At 40.2% G+C, this 27,410-nt stretch overlaps 1 protein-coding gene across 2 annotated transcripts in view; it reads right to left on the bottom strand.

The window, feature by feature from the left end:
- The window catches only part of LOC146622509 (exostosin-1b-like), a 49,774-nt gene extending 28,160 nt beyond the window's left edge, over positions 1–21,614 (bottom strand). For both annotated transcript variants that reach the window (XM_085366247.1, XM_085366248.1), the window contains exon 1: positions 19,719–21,614. In XM_085366247.1, coding sequence (XP_085222373.1) covers positions 19,719–20,671 — 953 coding nt within the window. In that variant the 5' untranslated portion in view covers positions 20,672–21,614. The remainder of the gene's footprint in view (positions 1–19,718) is intronic.
- Positions 21,615–27,410: the final 5,796 nt, after the last annotated feature.

The raw sequence follows: 27,410 nt of genomic DNA, 5'->3' as shown, positions 1-27,410 counted from the left end.
AATAGGGTAGTTAATCTTGACCGTTTTTAGCTGCAGCCATGATAAATGAGAAACTTTTTTTGAAGCATTGGTGCCTCGAGCAAGGATGGGGACCTAATACTGGGTCCACGGAAAAAAGAAGAATCGGACGGCAATAGAGCTTCAGGGGTAAAGGAAAAAAAATCTAATTGAAATAAACTACACATTTACAATGTCACCTAGACTTGGCTGTGCTAGACTTTCTTTCACCGAAAGTCTAACACAACTGTTTCCCACATCAGCACAGTAATTTACGTTATGGGAAATGATCATTTATTTTTAATAAGAAAACAGGATTGCATAAACATATTGTAGGTAGCTGGATTGCTGAATGTATTTTTTCCATTGAAAAATTTATGGTTGTTACACTTTATTAGACAAGAGGACAGTTTTCCAGCGGTACAAGAATTACCATTGGTGCTTAATGGAGTTTAACAAGGACTGTGTGCTCAAGCCCAAGTCAATGGAGCAGAGAGAATGTTAGAACCAATATGGCTTTTTCAAAAACAAAGCCTTTACTCATTTCCTCAAGGCGCCTTGGATTCACTCATCTTGCTCTGGTTAATGAGTTCAAGACAGCTTTATAAAAAATTTACAGACACACAGAGGGGGGTCTAAAGCTCCACCACATTACATGACCTCAGGTTAATTTACCCAATTACTATGCTTTGAGTCTTCTATCACTCTTCTTTTTCTTGTGCCCCTTCTCAGTCTCTATCCATCTTAAGCCCTCACTAAACAGGAAAACCTAAACACAAAAACCTTTGATCTGCTCAAATGCTGCTACGCACACCCGTAGGTTTGTACAATTACACTCAACATCCATGCACACTGACCAAATCAAACTGATTTTTTCAAAACATCCATCCAAATAAAAATGCTTGGATCTTAAAAGAGCTGCTGATTTATTTTGGCAAAAGCGTCTCCCACATCTCTAATCAGCCATCCATCAGCTTGACGAGGCTGATGAGTACGATGCTTTGAAGTGCTCTCTGGATACCATAACCAGAACAAGGGACTCTTGGAGATAATGAAATGACTGTTGTTAATGGAACAGCCATTAGTGCTGGAATGTCAGGACTGGCTTGTAAAGTCAGGCAACATAAAGATGTTGGATCAGTCGTTAGGGTCAAATTACTTGACTACAATGACCATGGAGGGTCTAACGTCTCTAGCAATAAGGATCACTGAGAGTAATATACATTTATGCTGGCTCTGGTGTGTATTTCCAAACATTAAATTAGACCTGAGTATTACAGTATAATCTTTAAGGACTTTTTTTATAGCCTGCACCAAGGTTGTTATCGTTAACGAAAACTAACGAAATAACGAAAACTAGAAGTGAAAAAACATTTTCGTTAACAGAAATAAAAATAAAAACAAAAAAAAGGAAAACTAACTAAAACTGTAATGAGTGTTCACAAAACTAACTAAAATTAACTGAATTTATAGCAAAAATGTGTCTAGTTTTCATTGATGTGTGCGTGTCATACAATAGTCAAGGGTGAAAATGAAGTTTAGTTTACAGATTTTTTTCTTGCTGTCTAATTATGCCAGCAGGTGGCCAGTACGTTAGTCGAGTCGTCTGTGTTGCTGCTCCGTCCACGCGCAGAATCATGTCAGGAAAAGTCGGGAGAAAGCGCCAGAGTCCAATTTGGGATTACTTTGAATATGACTGTGTTTTGGATAAAGCAAGTGTCTTGTAGTGGAAAGAGACAAATTATGAGGGATGATAGGTTTGTAGCTTGAACCTATTCGCTGGAACGTTGAGGACAATATAATTACACAGCAAGCAAGACCCGAAGTAGGCAAAGTTCTTCATGTTACTCATGCATGAGGGAGACCTGCCTGGAGCCAAGTGTCGTTCCACCACTTGACCTCCGTCAGACTCTCAGCCAGGTTCCCCATAGCACTCCTTTTATTGTGGTTACATGAATATGCATAGGGTCATTAGCATATAACATCTTACATAGGTATACATGTGAAAAAAAGAATACTGTGTGTGTGTGTGTGTGTGTGTGTGTGTGTGTGTGTGTGTGTGTGTGTGTGTGTGTGTGTGTGTGTGATGTCAAGATGTGACCCTGTGAAGAGTCTAGCGGGTCCATCTGAACAAAAGGCTCTTATACTTAAAGAGATATACGTGTGTTTGCTATACCATATATCAACAAGAGAAGATACGACCTCTCCTAGGAGGTGTGTAATCTATACCAGAACACTCTGTAGAGGAGTGAACGCACTCCCCTCTTCATGCTACACAGAGTTGTTACAGACCTCCTAGGATGAGACATTCTTTCAATCTACAAATGATTATACACCTCTAAGCATATATGGTTAAATATTTCTAAGCATAAATGACAATCAACAATACAAAATCTAACAAGGGACATTTCTAAAGGGAAAAAAAAAAAAATCCCACAAACCTTAAAGTGCACTTGAAAAGCTCACACAAGGAGGCTAACCTAGCTTACCTTGAGAAGGTAAGGGAGCACACTCAACCCTCATCCCCAGAAAACAGAAGCTAACCCCAGGCAAGGCAGCGTGATGCATCCCGAGACAACAGGACGGGGATACAACTGTGTGAGTCAACTGCCTTCAAAAAGTTTATCAATTCACTTGAACCAAAATTACGAACACCTGGTGCTGCGAGAGTTAATAGTCTCATTGGGGCCAAGATATACATTTTATAGTTGCCTGGTATCAGTGGTTGTTCATCTGCCTTTATTTATTTATTTAAAGAACCCATAGGTGGGAATGTGAGTTGTCTGTCTCTGCGTGTTAGCCCTGCAACAGACAGGCGACCTGTCCAGGGTTAGCGTATGGTAGCTGGAATAGCAACATACCCAAGGATAAGCAGAAGAGCATGACTAATATGATGGAACTGGGATTTTGTTAGACTTAATTATTGCAAACACAACTAAAACTATAACTGAAACTAATCAAAACTAAACTGAAACTAAGGATTTTCAAAAAATAAAAACTAAACTAGCAAACAATTGGTAAATACTAATTAAAACTGATATAAAATTGAAAATCAGAAGTCAAAACTAAATAAAAATAAAAACTAATGAAAATTGCAAAACTATTAAAACCCTGGCCTGCACTAAGAGATAAAGAGTATTTCTTGATCTTAATAAGCACTTGCACTTTAAGCTGAGAAGCTTACTGATCAACTAATAACATGGCTTTGGTAAAAGCCAAAGCAAGACATCCACAGAGCTTTAAGTGTGTCCCATTAAGAACAAATGTGGAAGTTGAACAGATTAATCTAAGCAGCCTCCATGCTTCAAGGAAGGGTGTCAAACAGCCAGCAACAGGCATGTGTAGGACACAAAGCCTATCTGGTGGTGCAGGAACAGGAGCTGTTCTGCAAGAGAGATAAGTCCAGGTCAGGAATGTCTCTGTTCCTGGGCCAAGTAGAGAGGATGGCTGCAAGAAGAGATGGAAGTGCAAGAGGGCAGATAATGATGGAGAGGGGGATTGAATGACACAGAGGTGGAGGGAGGGGACGAAGGAAACAGGAAAACACACACAGGGTGATGAATGGATAGGAACTGAGAGGGGAAGGAGGGGAGAGAGGAAGAGTGATGAAAGATGGGATTATGTGAGGAAAGAGTAGAATAACATATGCAAAGATGGATATGAAGAACAATGGAAGAGAGCATAATAAGTGACTAAAAGTAGGTTGAAATTAAGTGATTATATTTGATTTAATGTGTTTAAATCTATCAGTACATTGACTACATTTTATCTACATTTTGTTAAGGATGGAAATGGTCTTAAATTCATAGGCAGCCGGTCCCTTTACTAGTACAGCTGCCAAGATAATAGCCATGACAGGGAGAAGAGGGATTGGTAATGCCAATCTTAATTCAGACTATGGAATGATATGAACCAACTATGAGATCAATGCACCGTCAAATGGACTTGTGGGCTGTGTCTGATCTGAGCCAACATTCATCACGCTGAGAGAGGGATTTAGATAAAGCCTGGATGCTGAGACTGAGGAGTTTGTTTTTGAAACATTCTTTATTTGTTTGTGTGTGGGTGTGATTTTGGACAATATCTGAGGGGTAAGGCAAGAGCTGAAACACAGGGCCATGTATGTAGGTGTGTGCATGTATGAATGTGTATGGGCATGACTTATTTATTTTAGGGCAAAAGTGTATGCTTTAAGACACAGAAACAGACATTTCTTGCAGCTTTTCATTATGCTAATGTGTGAGTGTGCTGTGATTATTTGTGAGTATTATGTGAAAATGCATAGTTTTGGGGGATTGGAACCCCAGGAGTGCAATCAACAGTATCCACAGGAAGCATTTCTTTAAAAGTAGAAATAGCGCTATTGAAAAGTGTTCAACCCACCTGAATACCTCAGAAACAGATATCTCAAAATTTAACTACAAATAAAACAGAAGGGGACAGGCACTACCAAACCTAAGTGAGAAAACAAATTTTTTAATTTTGGTGACACAATCAAAGAAAAAAAGAGAAAGGAGTTTTTTTTTATCCAATCTGCTGATGGCATCCAGCCTCAAACGCTCGCTAGGTAAAGAATGGCTGAGTGTGTGAAGCCGGTGTCAAGTAATCAGAAGAGCAGCTTCATTCTGCTGCTGAGAGTGTAAATTAGCATCTCACCAAGTCGAGCCGCCAAAAAAATCCCACCAAGTGTAAACACAGTCTTTTAGCTCTCAAGAGGGAAAAGATGATTACCTCACAATTACGAGACCACAGTGCAAAGAGAAGCCCCATTGCCTCAGTGACAGAAAGAGAGATTACAGGGTGGCGGTAGTACTAATGATGATGGGTAAAGTGAAAAATACTGCAGTTTATCCCAGGGGACACATAAAATTGCAGCAACTAGCTGAAATTTCTGGCACTTGGCTAGCACACTGGCAACGCTCTTCAAACTGAAACATGAAGAAGAGCTGGTTGCGAGTCTGCTGCCAAATCGAACGGTTTCTTTTTCTAAGGGTTTCTTTTTCTGTGAGGTGACACTGTACCACAGACTCATTAAATGTACAAACATGCAAATTTTGTGAGGGTTTTTTTTTTTTAACAAACTTACATTTAAAACAGGAACTGAGTCATTTACAGTCCTCTTTTGTTTTGTTTTTTTGTTTAATGTTTTTTTTATAACAACAACAAAAAATCAGGACTATTTTAAACGGTTGGATTCACAAATTTTACTGATGCAATAATAGTAAAAGCAGAAAGTTCATTGTGTCATTAGGAGTATGACCTGCAGAGACTTTGACTTAGCAGGAAAGTAAAGAAATAAACATACATTTGACAGTACTAACATCCAGCTGCTCTCTGAAAAATGAACGACAGGAATCCATTGGGAATTGCTCAAAACTTCAGATCAGAATCAAATAATTTACAACAGCAGGCAGCAGTGGAGTTTGCAGAAAGCAAAGCACAGATGGGCTTTGAGGTGGACGAGAGAGAGAGAGCACATATCTGAACCCCAGTACAGCAGCAGCTTTAGCAAACATTAGGGGGGGGGGGATAGCTGCATTTCATTTCCATTTCTGCTTCTTTTCCTCCATGCACCAAACCTTTTAGAACCAAGCTGGTTTGACAGCACTCCGTACTTTCTACCATGCTGGGATGACGCTCTCTCCCCTACTCCTAGGATTAGGTCACTACTCAAATCCTCATTACTAATTTGGTTAGTACTATTTTTTTTATTAGACCTACAACCAACTGACAGATAGTTATTCTGCTGGAGAAACTGCGGGGAAAACATGGCAGATCATTTTCATATATTTTGGAAATGCCCAATAATCCAACCATACTGGAGTGAAGTGGTCAAATCAATTTACTTGGTGACTAGTCTCAAATTAAATTTGGATTTCTGTACTGTGTGTTTGGGCAATATCCCATCAGCAGCCTCCTTAAAGGACAAATATTTGATAAACATCCTGTTGGGAGTGGGCAAAAAAGCGCTTACCAGGAGGTGGCTGGAGAAAGAGCCCCCCAACAAAGAAAGATTGGATAGGAATAATGGAGGAAATATATAGAATGGAAAAACGTACTTTTTTTTTTAACCTCAAAATGGACCAATTTCATAAAAACTGGAGGAAGTGGGAGAGATTTGGTTGAAGGTGGTAATGTGGGATGATGGGTGGCGGGTTATATAACCAGAGCTTCACTAAGTATTTTCACGCCACTACTGGAAGAAGGAAGGCCTGCTAAGGACGTGGTCACTGTTTTTTAGAAGGCAGCTGATAAAAGAGACTGGAAATACCCTTCCGAATATCATCAGGGATGGACTGTAAAGTGCTGCGTGGACAGTAGCAAAAACCTGACGACATGGGACCTGTAAAGAGGTGGAGGGGAGCTCCCCCAGACTGGGCAGATCTGAGGGTTTCACTGTGCCATTATGTTATTGTCAGTGCGTATTATGTTTGTTTGTTTGGTTGTTTTTTGCTGTTTTTGTGTTTTTTCATGTGGATGACTGTCATAATTACAAAACTTTCAATAAAAAAACAAACAAAAAAAAACCAACCTACAACCAGTATACAAGCTCAAGTGTTTTCATACACTGAGGTAAAACTGAAGGATTATGAGCGTTATTCACAAATCTATAGTGCAAAGTTAAGAGCTTAACATTAGCTGGCATGTTTTCTATCAAATATCCTAAAAACAATTATTTATGTACCTTTAAAGGAAACAAGAAAATAAACCAAAATTACGACGTGACACACATTTAAGGTTCAAACGGTGGTCAAAAATGAGCACAAGGTGAGCTAACAAGGTTTGTAATTACCATGAGTCACTTAAACTACTGTCACAACATGTTATACTCAGCACCTTTTATTTAATAAGACAAGGCTAGAAATACCTAAATCCTCATTACTGTTTTAGCAACATTACACACAATGACAATTTAGCCTGTTTTTTGGGAGGAAAATGCACAATGCACACAAAGTCTGATGCAGCTGATTTCCTGTACATACTTGCAGACACACTTGCCCAGAACAAAGCTTCATCATCTGTTAATGAATTCCATGGCCAGCAGTGTTTGCTGGTGCAAGCAGGTAATTAGTTTAAACAGCGGGAAAGATCAAAGACAACGCTTCCTGTCTCGCTCCCTGGTTATGACCTCGCAGGGGAAAGTCACAGATTTCACAAGCAAGAGAGAAAGAAAATGTGTGCAGCTCAGCATACAGAACCAAAATCAGAGTCATCATTTTGGTCTCAATCATAGCAAAATATCCTCTTTTGTTGTAATACACAAAGTGTTTTGTTTTGTTTTTTTGTTTTTTTTAAAAACTGTACCCTTGAGTCGCTATCAGCAAACTATGCTTTTAATCTTGCTAAAGGTTGATACGATTTACGTGATTTTTAAGTCTAAAAGGCACTTAATCTGTTAAGAATTTCAACAAAGGACGAGTAGAATAGGGCCATCATTCCACTGAAGAGTATCACTTACTCTGGGTTATCATCAGGTGTGCTACAAGTTCCCCTTTCTCTCACCGTGCCAAGCTACAGCCCTTATCTGACAAAATGGAGTCCAGAGAGGACAGCGAGAGATAGCATATCTCTGCGTGTTTGTGTGCCACTTGTATCTGATGATCCAAGTCACTCCTAGCAAAGCGCCACAACATGGTGGCTGTTGATTTTTCAATGCTGCCAATTTTTGGTTACATTTAAACAGCACAACATGGCCTCACATGGTGACAATGATCCACAGCCAAAGTACTTTTGAGAAAATACAAGGACAATGCCAATCATCATACTACGCCTGCCACTTCCCCCAAAACACACTTTTTAAAAAAAAAAAAAAAATTATGAATCCTCTCCTCCCTTACAGAAATAACACAAACTGAGAAAAAAAACAAAATTTTATTTATTTATTTATTATATATATATATATATATATATATATATATATATATATATATATATATATATATATATATATATATATATATATATATATATATATATATATATATATATATATATATATATATATATATAGTGACGCCAAGCCAAATGTCACAGACAATGAGGGACTTCATATCTGTGGGCTTTGCAGGTCTCCTCTTCATACTGACAGAAGGATTAAAATCCCATAGGATTTAACTGGCACTGGTGGAGAGTGGAGCTTAATTCTTCATGTAGCTCTCTCAACATATTTCACTGTACATAAGGGATAATTTGGAAAGCTCTCATCGTGCCGGCCAAGCAGGTTATCTAAGCGAAAGGACTCTAATGTATCTCATGGGTCACGCAAACACTGGCTGCCTGAACGATGACTCAGTTCCATTAAGTTACATCTTTGTCCTTAAATGCTCTACCAGCAGCAGTTCACATGACTTTGCTAAAGCATGCTATCAAATATTTATACCAAATCTTCTGTCCTATTCTATGTTAAGAGCATTTTACCTTGCACAAAGCAGAGCACAGACTGGGTTTGAGGTAGACCACATATCACCTTTCCGCACCCTAGTTTAGCAGCAGCTTTAGCAAACTGACCCTTCACAAATCTCATGCTTTTCGTCTCCATCACCATACAGGAATGACTGCATTTTCTTCCCAACCCTCTCAGATCCAAGCTGGTTTGGCAGCACCCCTAATTTTTGTCCATACTATAGGTTGTGTAAATTCCTTTCCTTATTCCCAGCATTACAAGGGGAATACATCACCTGCACATGGCTGCCAAGGATAAGACATATATCAACCTGTCAGGACTGGAGCCAAGCTAGAGGAGAAGCATGGAAAATAAATAGCACTGCCCTCTGTCCTGAACAACTGGCCTCAAAAGAGGGTGAGAGTGTGGCTAAAACCTATTCAAGCAAATAAAGCATATTTGAATTTGAATTGGACAAAGAGTGCAAAAGAGAAAGGGAGGGAGAAGGGGAAACTAGTGCAAACATATCAACAAATGCTCAAGTATACAAGACTAGGCCACCAGTCATCACATAATTTGCCATATTTTCACTGTTTTTAATTTAGGTTTCACTCAGTCGTTCAATGGTAACTTAAACTTGAACTAACTAATGTGGAGATACATTAATTCTTTTATTGCTGCCATATAATCTGCATCATTATAATTGCATTAATAACATTCTTTATAGCATTATTCCATTTAATAATATTTCTCACAGTATTGATATAGCATTAAAGTTGCTTATTGAGGATGTTTAGTTAAGGATCCTTCCATTATGTTAACTTTTTTTTTTTTTTTAACAGGTACGGTCAGAAGTATTTCATACACATTGCATATTTGTGCTTATTTCGAGTTGATGTTCGGTTCATTGAGGGTCTTAAGCTTCACTGGTGTGACTGTCCAGGTGATACATGCTGAGGGAAACTAGAACATAGAATAGAATAGAATAGAATACTTTTATTTGTCAATTTCTTCAAATGTACTTGCCATACAAAGGAATTGAAATTACGTTTCACACTGTCCCATGCGTAGACATTGACAACAATAAGGTGCAGATGCACAACAAAAACAGCCCTAACAATAAAGTAATAGTAGTAATAGTAATAGAAGGATGATTGCATGCATGCTTACAATACATATAACACATATAATCTAGGAATGTGTCAGGCCTGAGGCCTTAACTGATTTGGTGTCTCACTATATTTTACTCTACTTGGCAACAGATGACCAGAGTCAATAATTAGCCCCAGAGACCCTGAGGGCTTGAAGTTTATTACCTTGTATGGAAGGTGTTATAGAAAAGAGAAGTTCTATGTCTGTTTATAGCCATTAAAGATGTACAAGATGTACCATTAACTGTGACTAATGTCTGGACCCTATTTTAATCCGTAATTGACGCCATGGGGGGGGCGTATACCCCACAGCTTTATAAGTGTTCTCCATATGTATTTTTGTCAGAAGACATAGGCTGATGTTTTCTCCTGGCTGCTAATAAACTCACCGTTTGATTGCACTTTTCTGAGGCCTCCGTGGTTTGTCTCACTGCTCTACATTGATCGATTTCGCAACACTAACTAGTGGCAGTAGTGAATGACTGGTGATGAGATGTTAACAGTACATAAACACAGATTTAGCATTGTCTATATAATAAATATCTGTCACGTTATAGATAGAATAGAGCAGTAGAAAGTCAAAGGACTTTCTGCACAGGGCATCGGCTTGACTAACTGGTGATGCCGAGAGTAAACTCAATAGGTTAACCCCTGAACCTGTCTTTACTCACCAGACAGAATCAGTTTGGTAATTTCTATATGACTATTATGTAGAGTAAGAATGTTGGTCACATTATAGCCTGGTAGTGTTTCTTTAAAAGTACCGCACACTGCAGCATGAGTGATTGACTGGAGTTATTTGTCACCAAAAAAGTTGAATCAGCAGAGATACCGATTCACTGATCTAAGCTGCCAACATTAAGGTGCAACCATACAGCAACACTACACTTGAGTCTATACATATTACATAATATGTATAAGCCAACACTGAACAGGAGGTGGCTGTCTTCGATGCAGCTGCCACAAAAAATTTTTGTCAGCCGTCTGCGATCCACTAATAGCCTGGTTAGTCCTGAAGTTGTGCGTTGTTCCTTTTTACATGCCAAGCAATGGCAGCTTTTCATTAACTCCGGGACGGCTAATCAGAACAATTTCAAACTCAACACTGCACTTTGTGAGAGTCACAACTGTCTGGTACACGGACACTAGGGTCTGCATGGTTATTACAAAAATCCTAATTATGATTATCTTAGTCATAATTAAATTCCATTTATGTAAAACAATTACTCATTAACAGTAGTAACATAACTGTTATCCTGGCTCAAGCTAAACTAAAATGAGGCAAAAGCTCACCAGTGAAAGGAAAAGAGGTGTACTGGATTTATATTACAAGACAGAATGAGACCATCCTTGCAATAATTAAACCATAACTACCGGTGATCTTGTTTTCATAGTTGTGTCAGGTCATATTGAAAATACACACACAATCATAGGATGCATCATCTGTTCAGGAGATAGCCATCACTTCCCATGAGCTTTACAAATATAATAAGCAGCTTCTTATTTGTAGCACCTAAAGAAACCTTTATTATCCATTTAGTTGAGCCCATCGCCTCATAAGGCTGGTGGAACCCGAAAGTCAACAAAAGCCTTCGAATTTTTTTATAATAGAGAGTTTATAAGCCAAATGAATCCTCACTACAAATTAGGGCTGCACGATTAATCGTTAGAAAATCGCGATCTCGATTCATACTTATGTGCGATCTCATTTCCAAATGACAACGATTAAAACAAAACAAAAAAAAAAAGACGACGATTGTACCGCATTTTGATCCGGGACGTACTCTGCATGAAAACAAGCGCTCACTCTTCCTGCTCAACAAATGACAAGGGCGGAGCCTTATACCACGTGATACAGAAGCTGTGCCGTGTGATGCTAAAATTAGCAGGGAAAAAACAACGGAGAGCACTTCAGGGATGACGAGAAAGTGACAGGAGAAAATCCGTCCCGGTCAACCACCCAAACATCAATAACGGGAACCTTATACAGCGCTTCCCCATACCCGTCGAACTCCCGCAGGCACCTGACCAAAGATATGGCTCCCATCAACACTGTGCAAAACGAGGGATTTAGGAAAATGATCAACACCCTAGACAAACGCTACACAGTGCCGTCCCGCAACTATTTTTCTATTGTTGCACTACCTGCTCTATACACGCAGCGCCGAACAACGGTGGAGACGGAATTTCAAGCAGTACAACATTTTGCGGCAACAACAAAACGTGAGACATTTGTTGTTTTTATGTTTATTTATTGTTTTTATGTTCAGTCTCAACTGTTACGAAGTTGATGTGCAGTTAATAAGTGCAATAAATATTTATACTGGAAAAGAAAATCGTGAGAGAATCGTGATCTCAATTCTAAGCCAAAAAATCGTGATTCTCATTTTATGCAAAATCGTGCAGCCCTACTACAAATGCCTTGTGGCTGACACAAGGCATATTTTAAACCAACAATCTAACCAACCTTTTTTCTCATGATAAAAGAAGTTTACAAAAAATTAATAAATAAACAAAAAAAAATCAGCTTCCAAATATCACCAAAATTCTACATTCAAAGGAGCCAAACTGATGCGGTAAAATGTGGTGGGAAAACTGTAGAGATAAAGATAAAAGGAGAACGGAGGCACAAGCTCAGTGCGTCACACTGACACATTTCCTGCTCTACCGTCTGTCATCACTCTGAAAGATGAAGATCGGCAGACAAAGATATGAGAGTAGTTTTCAATCACAGCATTCAGAAGAGCTCATCTCAGCTCAATGCTGTCAGTAACTGCTGCTGGTAGCATTTTCCTCAGTGGGATTCTGCATTATGGTATATTTGGAAATGAACAGCCAAGCGGAACAACTAAGCAACAGCTGAAATTATACAACTTTTAAGTGAGAAACTGGTAACATAGTTTAACAAGTTATACTGGGAACACAATGTACAAGAGTTACATAAATACTGCAAAATGTATTCCAACAACCACTTCAGTGCTGTAATACACTATACTATTCTCTTGAGAAAAGCTCATAGCTTATATATGGCTATTTGTCTCAATAGTTCAAATACAGTCACTATGTTGGTGTCTGTAGGAATCTGACCTGCTCCACAAAATACACCATAAATTTCTCACACAAACCTCCCAATCAGAAAAACTATTTCAAACACTACCACACAATTTTGGAATGGTCAATGTGAGTGTTATTTCTACACCAGTGTCAATCAAAAATAAACATCATCTGTGCAGTGTGGTTTTGTGGCTCGCCAGCCTCCTTTGCTTCCTGGAGCATCATTCAGCCCTTTATAGCAGGTCCAAATGTTTCGTGGACAATTTCTGACACATGTGCAAATGTCCCGCCTGCTGTACTCTCTACATATGAACAGACATCCCCACACAACACAATGTCCTGCATTTTCAGCACAAAGCTGTCAAACGGCTTTTCACAGTTATGTACGCATTTTAGCACAAAAACAATACAATCGGTTTCTCTGAGCAACTCTGACCCTCATTCACCAACAACATTATAAAACTACCATTTTTCAATCCAGCTACAAGCAGATTAAGAGTCCTGACACACAAACCGAACACGGGCAGCAAAGCACCACTTGGCTGCTGTTAGGTGTCTAGTTTTATGTTTTTTGTCTGTGTGTGTGTGTGTGTAAAGTGAGCTTTCCACTGAGGTCTTTAGCTTCTACTTTAGCTACGACTTTGTTCAGTGCAATTCTTTTATTAATATATCTATCTATCTATCTATCTATCTATCTATCTAGTGCTGTTTGTAACCATCTTTCTCAGAGATCAGAGATCTCAGGCACATTCTATGCTTATACAATATCTACCTCACCGTAGCCATACAGGCTATGGGTCCCTCATATTAGCTGCGAAGCAAAGGAGCACATTTGTGTGAGCTTTTTAATTTAGGAATGACTCATTAATCTCTTCCATTTTAGCAATGTTTAACTAAAGTTCATTTTGTGACCTATTAACACCACAGCGCAATCTAGCTTTTAGATGTGCTTAGTTAGAAGCACTCTTCACAAATACGACTAAAAAACAAATTCTGAACAAGTACACAGGAGCCAGTGTAGTTGCGGAGGAGAAAAAAGAAAAACACGTGACCTAATGAGTTGAAATGGTAGACAACATGGTGAAAAGGGGAATTTATAGATAACGTACAGGAACTCAGAAATCAACTTTCCTCCCGCAATAATTATCATTTTCCCCAAGCTCAGTAAAGCCTGCATCAAGTTGGCTCGCAGCCCTCTGCTAGGGGCTTTGGCCAGTACTGAGGATTAAAACCCTGCAAGTCTATAAATACACCTAGTAGAACAACGTCAGCATCCAGCCAGCTATTGCACTCACCTCTCAATGCTGGGTAGCTGGCATGCAGTTTTTTCTTCCTTTCTCACTCTTCTTTTTTTACTTTACACCACCAGTATTTTAGCCTCTCAGACTGTCACTATTTGTTCTCTTTGTGTTCCCATTTCTCTCTCCCCCCTGAACTTCCTCTCAGCTTGTTTCCCACTCCTTTGTGACTCTCCCCGCATCTTTCACACAGTCCTGCTCATACTCCCGCGCTTGGCAGGGCCTCTTAATTGGAAACAAGCTGTGAGCAGGCTTTCAGTTTGAGGTTAAAATTGCATCTGACCTGCCTCCTGCTGCATCTTCTCTTCTCTCCTTTGGCAAGCTTGTAAACAGTGGCTGAGTGCAGATATGAAAGGGACAATGTGTTGAAGAGGGGGGCAAAAGTTGACTCTCACTGGCTATAAACAGCAAAAAAAACCCAAAAAACACATCACAGATACACAAGCAAAATTGTGTCCCTGTCTTCATAGTATACTTAGTAAGCCCTTACTAAGTATACTATGAAGACAGGGACGGGCTATATAACAGAAGATTTATTTAAAAAAAAAAAAAACAACAACAAAAAACGTCAACAACTCCGCTTTGTTTGTTATTCAAACGAGCTGAGCGTAATCAGGTAGCCAAGAGAAAAAGGCGTAACTTGGAGCTAATCCATTGTTTTCAGCAAAAGATCTTTGACAAATAAAAAAAATCCAACAAATCTCCTGACGTGATTTTTTTCCATTTACTGTAAGCAGTGCCAAATCATCTTGACAGCCAGTGCTGATGTGCACGTCTGCCTCATCAAGAGAACTGCACAAGCAATAATCATGACAGAAGCAAAAGACAGAAAAGGATGCACTTAAATTGTGCATGTGATATGCAGACATGGCACATCAAAATATCCACATCAATCAAACTTCTGAAACATAAAGTCTGAACTGCAACACAAAAAAATGACATGACCATTACATGGTAATTATGATGAGAGGCTGCATTTGGTCTGTCACAACTTCCTTGTTGTCAGTGGGAGAGGATAAAAGGGATTTGTTGCACAAAGAGCCACAGCCAGGCACAGAAACTATTACTTCCACCCAGTTAGACCACAGACTGCACTGTCTGACCCATAGAGCTGCATAACAGGATAGTGCAACTCATTCACAATCACACACCAACCTTCACAGAGAGCTCAGCTAACTAAAGATGGGGCAAACGTGCATTAGTCTTCGCGTCTGATTTGTACTTGAACATAATGAGCTGATGCCATGTGGAGCACCTGCATTTATTTAATTATTTAACATGTTAACAAATTGGTTAATGTCTTAAGATGAGTTTAAAGCCTCCTGTCTGACAAACAGCTGCTTAATCCAGTGAGATATATTTAAAAGCTCAACCCGTTTAACATTTTCCCAATTTGTAACATCCTCCAAGCAGCTTACTCCAGCTAGTGTGTTGTTTACATCCCTGTACAAGTCAGAGACATTTTTTCATTTAGAGAGCTGAATCATGACCAGAAACAAATATTTATCTTCTTGGCAAAAACCTTCCTTAACTACTGTCCCATCTACATCTTTGACTCCATCAAGACTAACTCATTTGGAAAGCCAGGAATGCCAGAATGGTGTACACAGCAGTTCTAGGTATTATTAATATCTGAAAATAGCTTAGCTTTCAGGGAGTTTTTAATCATCCCTGTAAAAGATACTAGAAGTCAAAGAGCAATTAATTAAGACCAGTACGGTAAGAGAAACAGGAAAAACGTCTTGTTGAAAGCTACCCACAATATGGCGTCTGCATGTTCTTATAAATATGTCAAACACTTCCAAGTGGATTATTCAGCCTCAAACCAAAGTAGTCAATCAGTAAGGGAATAGCAGAAGTGATTTGATCTGGTACTGGTCATCTCATTACATAACAAGGTGATGAGAAGAAAATCTGGGGAAGGAACAATGTTATACAGATATGTGTAAAAGAAAGTTTTTCAAAGAACTGCATAGATGCCTATGAAAGCAAAGTACACCTCATGATTTAGTAGCTTGTAGAGCAACGTTTAGCACTAGCCTGCCGTCTGACAAAGGGGGAATTTTTGCCCACTCATCTTTACAGTGCTGTTTCAGTTCATTGAGGTTTCCTGGCATTGTTTATGCACAGCTCTCTTAAGGTTCCAACCACAGCATTTCAATCAAGTTGAAGACTGCACTTTGATTGCAGCCATTCTGATAAACCCAATTTTGGCCAAGGTTCAGTCTCATAACTGAACCCTGGAACATTTTGGTTCTCAACTCAATGGTCCCATTGCAAAACAAGCCCAAATCATCACGCCTCCACCACTCTACTTGACAGTTGGTATGGGGTGTTTGTGCTGATATGCTCTGTTTGGTTTTTGACAAACATGGCACTGTCTCATATGTGCAAAGGACATTATTCCAGAAGTGTAATGGTTCTTTTAGATGCAACTTTGCAAACCTAAGCTGTTTTGTCATGATCTTTTTAGAGAGAACAGGCTTTTTCCTTCTAGAAACCCTTCCAGACCTTTTCAGTATTCTTCTAATTATGCGGTCATGAACTTTAACATTTAACATGGTAACTGAGACCAATAGACGTGCTCAAGTCAAGTGTCAAGTGCATTTCATTAGCAGCACCTAGCTGCTACTTACACTCTTAAATCCTAATGAAAGCTGTAAAGGTGTGGTTAGCTTTTCACAAGAATGCAGTTTTTCTTGTTGACATGATTATATAAAAATTATGTTTGTTTGTTTTTTCAATAAGAACCCAAACAAACCTCTTTTAAAAATGAACATGAAGCTGCAAAATGCACAGTTTTCTCTGCTTTCTCTATAAAATTGAATAATAATGAAACATAAATGATGAAAAACTTTTCCATGCAGGAGTTACTCAAATGTTCTTTTTTTGTCATCAGATTTCATTGAGCTAATGACACAGTTCAGCTGCCATCATTAACCTGTAATATTCTGTCAGGCAATCTAGTGATATGAAAACGATGAAATTAATTTTAGCGTTTATCAACTTACCCTAGTTTACCTGATGTTAATGAGACCAACTGTATTCTGAACTTGAGAGCAAGAGGTGGGAACAAATGGGGTGCAAACAATGCTGTCTGCATTTCTCTTATCACAGGTCTTCTTGGTCACTCTCTTTATGTCAAAAATGTACATGAAAAAAAACAGACACACATAGCAGCTCACAAACTGCAAGACTCCAATTCTGGAAATTTATTGTGTCAGCTAAGCTGAGAGCAGGTGTGCCTGAAATGTTACAGTTTTTATGTTGCAATAAACTAGACAAAAGTGGAGTCCTGCAGGGTGCAAGCTGTTGGTCTTTCCATGTACATTGTTGACCTAGTTTTGGCCAACCTCCTTCACCATTTTTTGATAAGGATATTCATTTACTTTATCTATTTTTTAAGATAAGTTAGAAACAATTTTAATTCAATTGTTAGTAATACCGGGCATTTATGTAGATTCATTCACGGCTCACAAACTCAGCAGCCAGCCAGCAAGCCACAGCAGTCATGCTGCAGCATGATATAGTGCAAAGTTAAGGCAAACAGGTCTATAAACGATGACAACACAAGGTTTGGTGAGACTACACAATCTGCCAGTTCTGCTCTGTGAAGGCACTGCATAGAGGTTACTCTGCCTTAGTGACAAGAGTCACAAAAGCTGCCTCACAGACATCAATGTGAAGGAAAAATAAAATGACAACCAGCAGTGATGCCTTTAATCTATGACAGCTGATCTGATCACCAAAAAGCAATTGTCTAAAAAGACCAGATTACATCCTGTTTGAGATGTAGCCGACCTTGGTGGTCCATGCATGCACCAAGGAAGAAAAATAACACCCACATATGTTCTTTTCTTCAGTAAACTGCAGTGTCTGATCCTCACTATTTAAACCTGCAGGGTTTAATTTTTGTCTTTCCCTTTTTGCAGTGAAAATAATTACATAACAAAAAGCAAAAACGACCTCAGTGGTGACCCATGTTTTTCCTTGCTATTGATCGCTTTCCATTTTACGTGACAAGATTTATATATATATTTTTTTTTTAAATCTGAAGTGTTGGAAACTTCTCTTGAAACACTTCTTAGGTGTTTTACCCATACTCCTAGCTTCTGTAGCATACCCTGTCACTGTGAAGTATTCAGATAGATGACTTTAAAATAAAGCAAAGATATTTACTTGTTTATATTTGTTTGATAATAAATATAGAAACACCAGCTTAAAGGTAAGGAACTTTTAAAGACTCAATGTTAGGCAGCTGCCAGGGCAAACTAACCCTGGTGTTAGTACATGTTTTTCGTCAAATATTACAGAATTGTGCATTGGACTTAGCACCAAGCTAAAGGTTGTTAACTGAGGAGGTACCAAACACACTTTAACCATGCAATGCAGCTAAGAAGCCAAGGGCAAGAGATACTCCAAGCCCGTTTCACCCCCAGTGTACTTAATGACAGGAGGATTAATTTTTCCTTTGGGTTATAGCTCTGATGCCACCCATCTCACTGTGTAAAAGCACACCCTGGCAGCACTTGGCATCAAGCACTGAGCTGGTAAATCGTGGCAGAGAGAGCAGATAGTTTAAGTCTATGGTCCGATATGAGGATTATTATTTTTATTGGCTGGGTGTGTAGAAGAGCTTTGGTGTTATTTTCCAACCAAGTCAAACATTAAAGGCGAATCCTGTGAGGTTTAATGGTAAACAAATGAGATCCAAGAAAACCCCTCAGTCATATTGTTGGAGCAGCCAGGTTTCAGAGCTGATTCCTTCACAAACTATAGAAAGGAGGATCCCCCAAACAAGCAACTCACACCAACAAAGAGTTGAACCCCAAACAACGGCAGGGGTCACGCAGGACACGGGTTGGGGCCAGGGCATTCCTGGCTGATGCAGTTGGGTTTGTCTGGGAAATGACTGAGCAAACAGAGACCAGAGTGGCTTCCCCTTGCTGGCACCAGCGCTTTGTCCCTACTAATCCACTCCAAAGAGCCACAGTCAAACACCCAGCGCCATACAGTCACCAATAACAACATAGCATGGTCTGAGGGGACACGAAATGAATCCCACTGGCCAAAGCTGGGAGACAGACGCCAGTTTACTCATCACATTTGAGTACAGAATACAGTGTGGCTTAGTTGTGGGACCGGGCAAACCGATCTGAGTACAAGGTAGAGACTAGTTACACTGAGTATTATGTGCCTGTTTCATTATAAAACTTTTATTTGTGTGTCATGTAGAGAGCATGACATCTGTCAGACACTATCAGGAAAGTCAGAGGACCAGTTATCAAGAAAAATAATAACAAATCCTAGATCAATGGGAATATCACCTGAATACAGCAGTTCTTGTGTTTGACATTAAAGCTACTTATCTGTGCCTCGTGATGCATACCTTAGTAAATAAAATGATATGGCATAAAGAATATTTAAAAGTGACATATCAAACCGTGCCAACATTTGGACATTAGATGCACTTAATGTAATGACACCTTATCTTTTTGACAGCCCAGGCTCGGGTCTCCTTACTTAACAATAGGAATAGTTTAATTTATACAACACTGGGAAATTCAACAAGAAATATCACTGGTATTTGCCAATTTTATGTACAACTCAATGAGCTGACCGGACACAAACCTGAAAAAAAAAGTTTCAGTCAGGAGCAAACAAGTGTGCTGACAAAACCTTTAACACATGACACCACCTGTTTTGTCATTATTACAGTCACACATACAAGCTTCACTCAACTAGTTAAAAACACCATACTGACAAAAATTAGTGGCAAGACAGACCTAGACTCTTGCAGTACAGCTAACCGGAAGATAGTTGTGAAGTACTTACTTGTCATATTCTGCATTGTCTTTGTTACAGCGTGCATCCTTGTGCTTCTGCCAGTCCTTCCCATGCTTACAGGTGGTGAGGAGGACTACATCCTCTGAGTTATGAATATGATATAAAGCATTCCTAGTGTCCGAACCTATTCCAGTTAGGTACCTTTTCCCCTTAAAAACAAGCATGTACTTTCTATAAGGGGGGATTGTGTTGTATTTCAGATAGCCCTTTTCCCCACCTGTCCTTGGGTGGTCTTTGGAGAAAAGAGGGATTGAAACGTCAAAGTCAGGCCGAAAGTTCTCTGTGCTGATGCTGGCTTTGGCCAACATGGCAAGGCCAATGTCAAAGCCAAGGTCCTCTGTGTAGTCCGGCCACGTGCCAGAATATAAATTAAAGATGATGTGGTTTTTGCCTCCATTCCACAGAGGGAGGCTCTGGATTTTTGCTTTCAGGTTGTGTACATACTGGGGCGAGAGCTGGTCCCGGTCCAGAGTGTCCAAACTCAGGACAAACAGGCATGCCTGCCCTGGGTCAGATGTGTAGAACCTGGAGCCTTCGATAGAGGACAATATGTTCTGATAACTCTCTGAAAGTTTTTCCCCTTTTTGTTGGGGGTATACGTAAACTTTAAAGCCATTCCTCTCACACAGTGAGAAGTCAAAGCAGGACTCCATTCTGCAGCGTTTTCCCGTGTAAAGGCCCGAGTTAGCGTCCCTCTTCTGCCTGGGAGATATGTGTTCAGTGAGATCATCGCTCCGGTCCTGCTCCCAGGAGCTGAAAGGCTGCAGGTACCCCGACATGTGACGCCATCGCGCCCCGGGGCCATAACCGGAGAGTCTGCGGTCATGAGGCCGGCTGGGACCCCGTCTGGACAGGGGGACTTGTATCCCCCCTAAACAAAACAACAGTATGAGACACGCGCCGGTGGAGAACAGGATTAAGTAGCGTTTTTTGGCCTGCATGTGTCCTACAGTTTGGGATGAGATATGCGGCGCTGAATCCAAGAAGTCCCAAAGTTTTGGTTTCACCACCTCCAGCGGGAGCGTTCCGCCATCTTCCCCCGGGCTGCAAGGGCTGTGCGTTCACGTCTCCCTCCTGCTTCAGATGCCTTTCACAAGTCCGAGAACTGATCCAACGCATGTGGGCGATTTATAAAGTTCATCCACCTCGTCTCCTCGTCAATAGTGGTATCGACTAGCTGACAGCAGGTTTTCCTATAGAGGAGAGTGACCCGGTGCTCTCAAATTCGGGCATCTCAAGACGCACCCTAGTTGCCTCTGTGTAATGCCACCTTCACTAAGCCATGTGCCATCGTTGTCACACAGAGTGTCGATTTCAAGTCAGCGACAAACAAACACAGCACCGCACAAAGTACAAACTCAACGTTAAAGCTGTGATGTATTTCCGACTTGTTGCCTGGACAGCTACAACTATTGTCCCTACTGGAAATTAAAGCCGAGCGGCCACTTGAGCTCTGGACGTTTACACAAACCTACACTTCGAGACACTGCCACAGTTCCCTCACAAACTGCACACAAAGATACGAGTATCGGTGTGGCTGTTAAATCTACACGGCGCATTGCTCCAGACTACAATGCTAGCTAGCCGGCTAACTAACTAGCTAGTTTCTGAAAACATTCCCGGTTAGCCTGTTAGCTCAGCGAGCTTCAACGCTGGTTGGAAGTACAGGCAACCAGAGACTCTACCCTCTACCTTTAAAAATAACACGTCTCTCCATTCAGCTCATTCTTCTCTCTTGTCGTCAAATCCACAGATTCGTTCCTCCGCGAATTTCTCGAGTAGTGTAAAGTATTCAAGTGGTGTTTCTCTCTCTTTCTCTCATACACACATACACAATAACAGGAGTGCAGCAGAGACTGCAAGCCAAGCAGAGCAGCACGGCCGTCCCACTAGGACGACTGCTGATGGTGCTGTGACGTCCTTCCACGGCGCACGGTGCGTTACCATTGGCTCCTGTCACACCCGAGGCGGGCGGGGCTTTCCTCTTGCACCCATTCACATCTTGGAGAAAAAAAAGAAAAATCGAGGAAAGAAAAGATTTCTGTTTAGAGTTTCCAAGAAAAAAATGGAGTGGGCTTAAAATTGTGGTTTGACTATTTAACCATGTGATGGTGTATGGGTTGTCAGTTATATAGACATAGATAACGAAAGTCCTTTAACTTAAACTGAGACTTGCTGGGCACACACTAAGGAGTTCAGAAGTCGAGATTCAAGATTTTGTTTTCGGTGTTTTCTTTTTTTTCCATTAATGCTGACTTTAATGTGTAAAAATTAAATTAAATTTTATTTACCAAATCACAAACAACAGTCACCTCAAGGCCCTACAATAACAGTACATACAATAAATAACTGTATTTGTCATCCAAAATTAATTCAGAGCTAATATCATCAATATAACTAATACTTGCACCTCAACAGACTCATGAAGGTACTGGCCATAAAGATGCAGGATGTAGGAACTATATTGTATGGCTCATACAAGTATTTGCAGTTGTGTTTCAGTTTACAATAGATGATTATTCAGGAGATGCATCACTACCCTCTATTAAACACTCTCCATCAATGAGAATGAGTCAGACAGAGGGCTGATGGACTTTAACAAAGAAAGTTTGGTAGATGGACTAGTTCCTGTGGATCACTATTCTTCTCTACTTCACCACTCAAAGGACTTTATACAACATGCCTCATTCACCTGTTTTTTCTATGCCCACGTGCTTTCTATCTGACATTCACACTCACTCACACTCTGTTGAACCCATCAGAGAAAAACTTGAGTTTCAGGATTATGTTTAAGGATACTTATACTGGAGCAGCCAAGGATTGATCCACCAGCTTTCCAAATAGTAGATTACCTTCCTGAACTGCAGCCTTTGGTGGCATTGGATCTCTGTGTTAACAACGTTGATTAACAAAATGATTTAACATTTGAAAATACCATAAAGGAGCATGTCTGCATTTTCCCAACCCCATCGATGCTGTCTGCTGGACATTTCCGGTGCATGCACTGGTCCTGCAGAAGTGTCGTTGAGCAAAATGTAGGATTCCGGGATCACACCAGTGCTTTGAGTAGAACACTGATCCCACTGTTGAGTGATAAATAACAAGACAAATCCATCATTTTGGAGCCTGCAGACAAATGGAAAGTCATGCAAAAGGTTGAAAGCAGAATAGAGTTTGGCCTGAGAGGAACTGCTGCACTAAATGAGGACCAGCAGGACAATGGCACTGTGGTGCGTTACTCAGATCTTTTCTGGCATGTAGTATGCCATAATGTTTTTTCACAGCTGCTGTGGACTGAAAGCCTAGAAGTGATTTTGCAGAAGCGGGGAAAGAGCAAGGAGGAATGTGAAGCTGCGTTCCTCAGGAGCTGTGGACCAGCTATCTGCACTGCCTCGGTTCCCCATGGACCACTGATCAAAGACACGGAGTGATACAAAGGCCACCTCCTCCCTTCCTCTTTGTCTCTTGTCTTTCCGTCCCACTCAACCCACTCCTGCCTCCCCCCTCTCTTCATTATCCCTTCCTCCTGCTGCATTCCTTCCATCCCTCCTGTCTTTCATCCCCTTTTTACTGATTTCCAAGAGGGGGTGGTGCCGATGACTGATGTGAACACATAGATGTTCCTCTGCTGTTGCTGCTAAGATCATCAGCTGTGCCTTGTGTATAAGACAGAGTAAATACAAATCAGCAGAATATACAGGCAATTGGACTCCAGCAAGGGAGAAAAAGGGGAAAAAGCATAAAAAAACAACGAGGTTTTGCTTTTGTCTAACTATAATCCGCAGCTTAATGAGAATGTGGAGATGCTGTCTCCCTGCTGTTGCATTGTGTTTGCTGAACTGAGCACTGGCCAGATTTAGAGCAGCAGGGTGATGGAGCCAGAGCAGCACTCCCACTGTGTTATACACGCAACCATGCCAATATCTAATTTGGATGCACCCAGGTCAGCATAGTTTTCCCAGCCAGGCCGCGACTCAGCCAGCCAGCAGCCAAATGGAGATTTATTACTTCCTTCTGAGTACATTTTGAGGTCATTAATTTGCTGTTTGTTAATCACCGCAACACAACTGCAGTTTTGTTATCAAAATTCCACTCCCTTCGAAAATCTGTCAGAGCCATTCGGTGTGCTAGGCTACACACATGCATGCTTATGTGTGGTTGTGTAAATGCGGCGTGCGTGCGTCCGTTCCTCTTTCATGTGCAGTTTAAGTGCACAGCCTTGGATGTGATAATTTAATTTCCACTCCTGAGTCAGACTGACAGCCTTGGTGAGGAGCCTCATACATCTGTGTTGACACTGAAAGGCATGAATCGCACCTGAGCCTATCAAGACAGAGAGTGAAATGAAGGGTTCATGGGAGAAGTTTCTATGTCTTACATGCGCAGACAAGGATTAAAATAGAGGGCTCTTTTTTGTACATCTGCCACCTTTTTCTCTAGTGGGAACAGGTTGTATTATTGGATTAGTTTAATAGTCTTTAACAGTTTAATAGTGTATAAAATAGCTTTTGTGAAAGGAAAAGTTCAATATTTTGGGAAAATAACAAATGTCACCACCACCACTTGCTTATATTATTAAAGGAAAGGTGGGTCCACAAAATCAATAGGAAGCATCCACCAGGAACAATGATTGTCTGCAGTACTGGATTGTAAGCCATTCAATAACTCTGGAGGTATCATGGAACTGACCAAAGTGGTAACACACCAACAAATTAACATTGCAATGCTGTGCGTGGTCACAAAAATATCCCCAGAATCATAATCAGTACCCTGTGATTTTATTGAATCTCATTACAAGAAGGTTAGCATAAAGAGGCCACGGCTGCAGGTGAGTTCTGCCTTTAAAAGTCTGCACCTGTTCCCAGCAGTCTGTGATGTGCTACAGTCACAAGGACCTGTCACATAAATTTGAGAGGCAACTTCAAAGTGTTTTCACCCCGTCATGACCCAGATCATTCAGAGCGAAAAACCATGACCTGTTAAAGGATCAGTGTTCTGTCGCTTCTTGCTAATCAACAAGAGTGGAGAAGAATGATTGGATAGAAAGGGATTCGGGATATTCTTCTTTTTTTTTTTTTTTTTTTTTTTTAATTTGCATCAATTAGTTTTGTGGAAGTATTTATTAGTTGAATAATAGTTTGCAAAAGTCTTGACTTACCCCTCATTTTAAAAATATATTATTTCTTCTATAGACTTTCTTCTTTGGTTTTAAGTTTAAAGTAGTCTTAAGGAATCGTTCTCTGTCGAGCCTAAAATCATGTCAGGCTGATATTGGTCAGTATGGACATTGTGATAGCTGAAGGATAAAGCTAGCCATACCAAATGCTATTTTTTTTACTTTTAACAATTGCACAACCTCTGTGTTACCTATTTCACATATTCCTGCATCAATTTTTTTTATTCTCCTGGCAAAATGACAAGAAATGTGACATAGCTCAAAATGTTTGGACAGTACTGTAAAATATATATTACATTTAAAGATTAAACTTAAAAGCAGCAGGGATATTTGTGAATCACTATCAACAAACTGTTATTCCTGTGGCTGTGTTAGAAATAAACTTGATTATAATGACTGCAATAGACGATTACCATCAAACATCCTCCTCTGTTTCCTTCTCTTCTGTTTGTATTTAAAGGAAAAATCACAACCTAAAACCGCATTTAAATGAGAAGAACAAAAAAAGCACAATGTGCTCAATGTGCACGGCAGAGTGTGTGTGTTGGGACATCTCAATCACAGAGCAGAGATCAGGTTCAATTACACATGCAATAACTTTTCGGTCTCCATAGGCCCAGAAACCATTTATATGCTAATAAGTATGACAGCAGTAATGACTTGCAATAAAAAGACATCTGCTGCTTGATCGAATCTGATATTAGAGCATTACCACAATCAGCCTTTGCTATTTGACTTGAAACCACTTGTTAGCCTCGTAACTCCATGTGGGAAGTGTTTTGGCATCTAGAGTTAGTGATGTAATAACCCTTGTCCTGGCAGTTTTGTGCCTTTCTGCAGTGTGTGTTGGTGTTGTATTTGTGTCTCCACTTGCGTGCACTTAGGGAAAATTGAAACTGGTTGAGTAAGTGTCAATCATGTGAGCCAAAATTTCAACAGGGGCTATAAAATATGTAAAAACCCACTGGCATATCAGCGCAAAGATCCTTTTCTTCTTCTTTTTTATTTTGATCAGTATGCTCTTCAGAACCAATCCTACTGGAGTCCGGTCTTGAGTCTGATGTATCTTCATGGGAAAACTTCAAAGAGTCAACTCCTTTTTGCTCTCATCAGTCATCTGGTATCAGTCTTTACAGTATCAAAAGAAACAACAACAAAGTTAATCCCATAAATGTTACTAAATGCCAACCATATATGGCAGCTAATTTGAACACTAATTAGTTTTCATACATGATGGATCGAAAGAGTGAGGCACAGTATGCATCCTGTCTAAGTCCAATAAGAGAAGCCTGCTGCATGCAGCTCTCACTTCAAGGGCCTGAAACAAGATCAATGAAGAAGAATAGCAGTGGGACTGGACTACAAATTGAGCAGCTTTAATCACCTCGCACAGTTCACAGCGGTGTGAAAGTTCCAGCCATGAAAAGGTTTAATCACTAGTCAAGCTGAATAGAGTCAACTTGCTGTTAATAAAGGGCACATGGAGCCTGAGGGGGACACATGCATGTGTGTGTATGTGTGTGTGGACTAATGCATCAAGTCACACACATGCTCACACCCATGCACGTCCTTGTGTTAGTGCACCCAGACCAGACATTACCCTCCTATAGCTGCTGAATACTGATAATAAAACCTCCAGTTTATAAATCTCAGAGTCGCTGTTTCTGAAAAATATTCAAAATTTGAAATTCGGCAAGTTAGTTAACACATGAAGCAGGTCACTGTCAGCCAATTGAGTGGCTTTATTTACAGAGAAGAATTACTTAACCTTACTGTCGATGGTCACTGGCTGCTCAGGGGAGAGAGAGCGAGATCTGTCAATGCTCTTAATGGGCCTAGAAATGAGGGCTATTTAGTCATTCTCCTGTCGATGTTTAAATGAATATTCAATATGTGTAATATTACTCCCTGGGATAAAATTGCAGCCTTTTTCCCCCTCTGTACACATTTGTCTAATATTTTTAGGATTAAAGCAGTTCTTCAGTGAGATCCCAGAAAGACCAATCAAGATAACAAGCACAGGAAAACCTCAAGGCCCCTGAAGGTTAATGAAGAAGGTGTGTAATAAGAGACCTCATTAGTGAAAACCTTTCATGATGCTTCCCGGGAAACCCATATAGCTGACCCAGGTGCTACTGAGAATGTGACCTTGGTGTGATGGTAAACAGGTAATGAATCCATCGGCTGCAGGGACACAGCGTGTAGCATGTGGACAGCTGGGTCAATGAAGAGGCAAGCAGTGAATCGAAATTGCATCGGTCTCTTTCAGGGTTTCTCTGTGTAAAACGCTTTGGAATAATGCTACTCCAGTGGCTGGGCGAGAAAGGGAGCACATTAGGCATAGCTCTCTTTTGCCATATGTTACACCCTGTGTCCCATTTTCTTGTCAGTCACTACTCTGCACTAATGATGAAACTTAAAACCATTAAGGACAATCTGTAAAAACAGCCTGAGACAGAGTCTTTTGTATCTCAGAGATAAGATGAGGTTAAGATGAGGAAAAG

This window comes from Diplotaxodon limnothrissa, linkage group LG11 (assembly GCF_057381915.1).
Source record: "Diplotaxodon limnothrissa isolate DT_005_m linkage group LG11, D_limnothrissa_male_GT1.1, whole genome shotgun sequence".
In the NCBI taxonomy this organism is placed as follows: domain Eukaryota; kingdom Metazoa; phylum Chordata; class Actinopteri; order Cichliformes; family Cichlidae; genus Diplotaxodon; species Diplotaxodon limnothrissa.
Note: the sequence above shows the minus strand (reverse complement) of the source record. Positions and strands in the feature narration are given on the sequence as shown.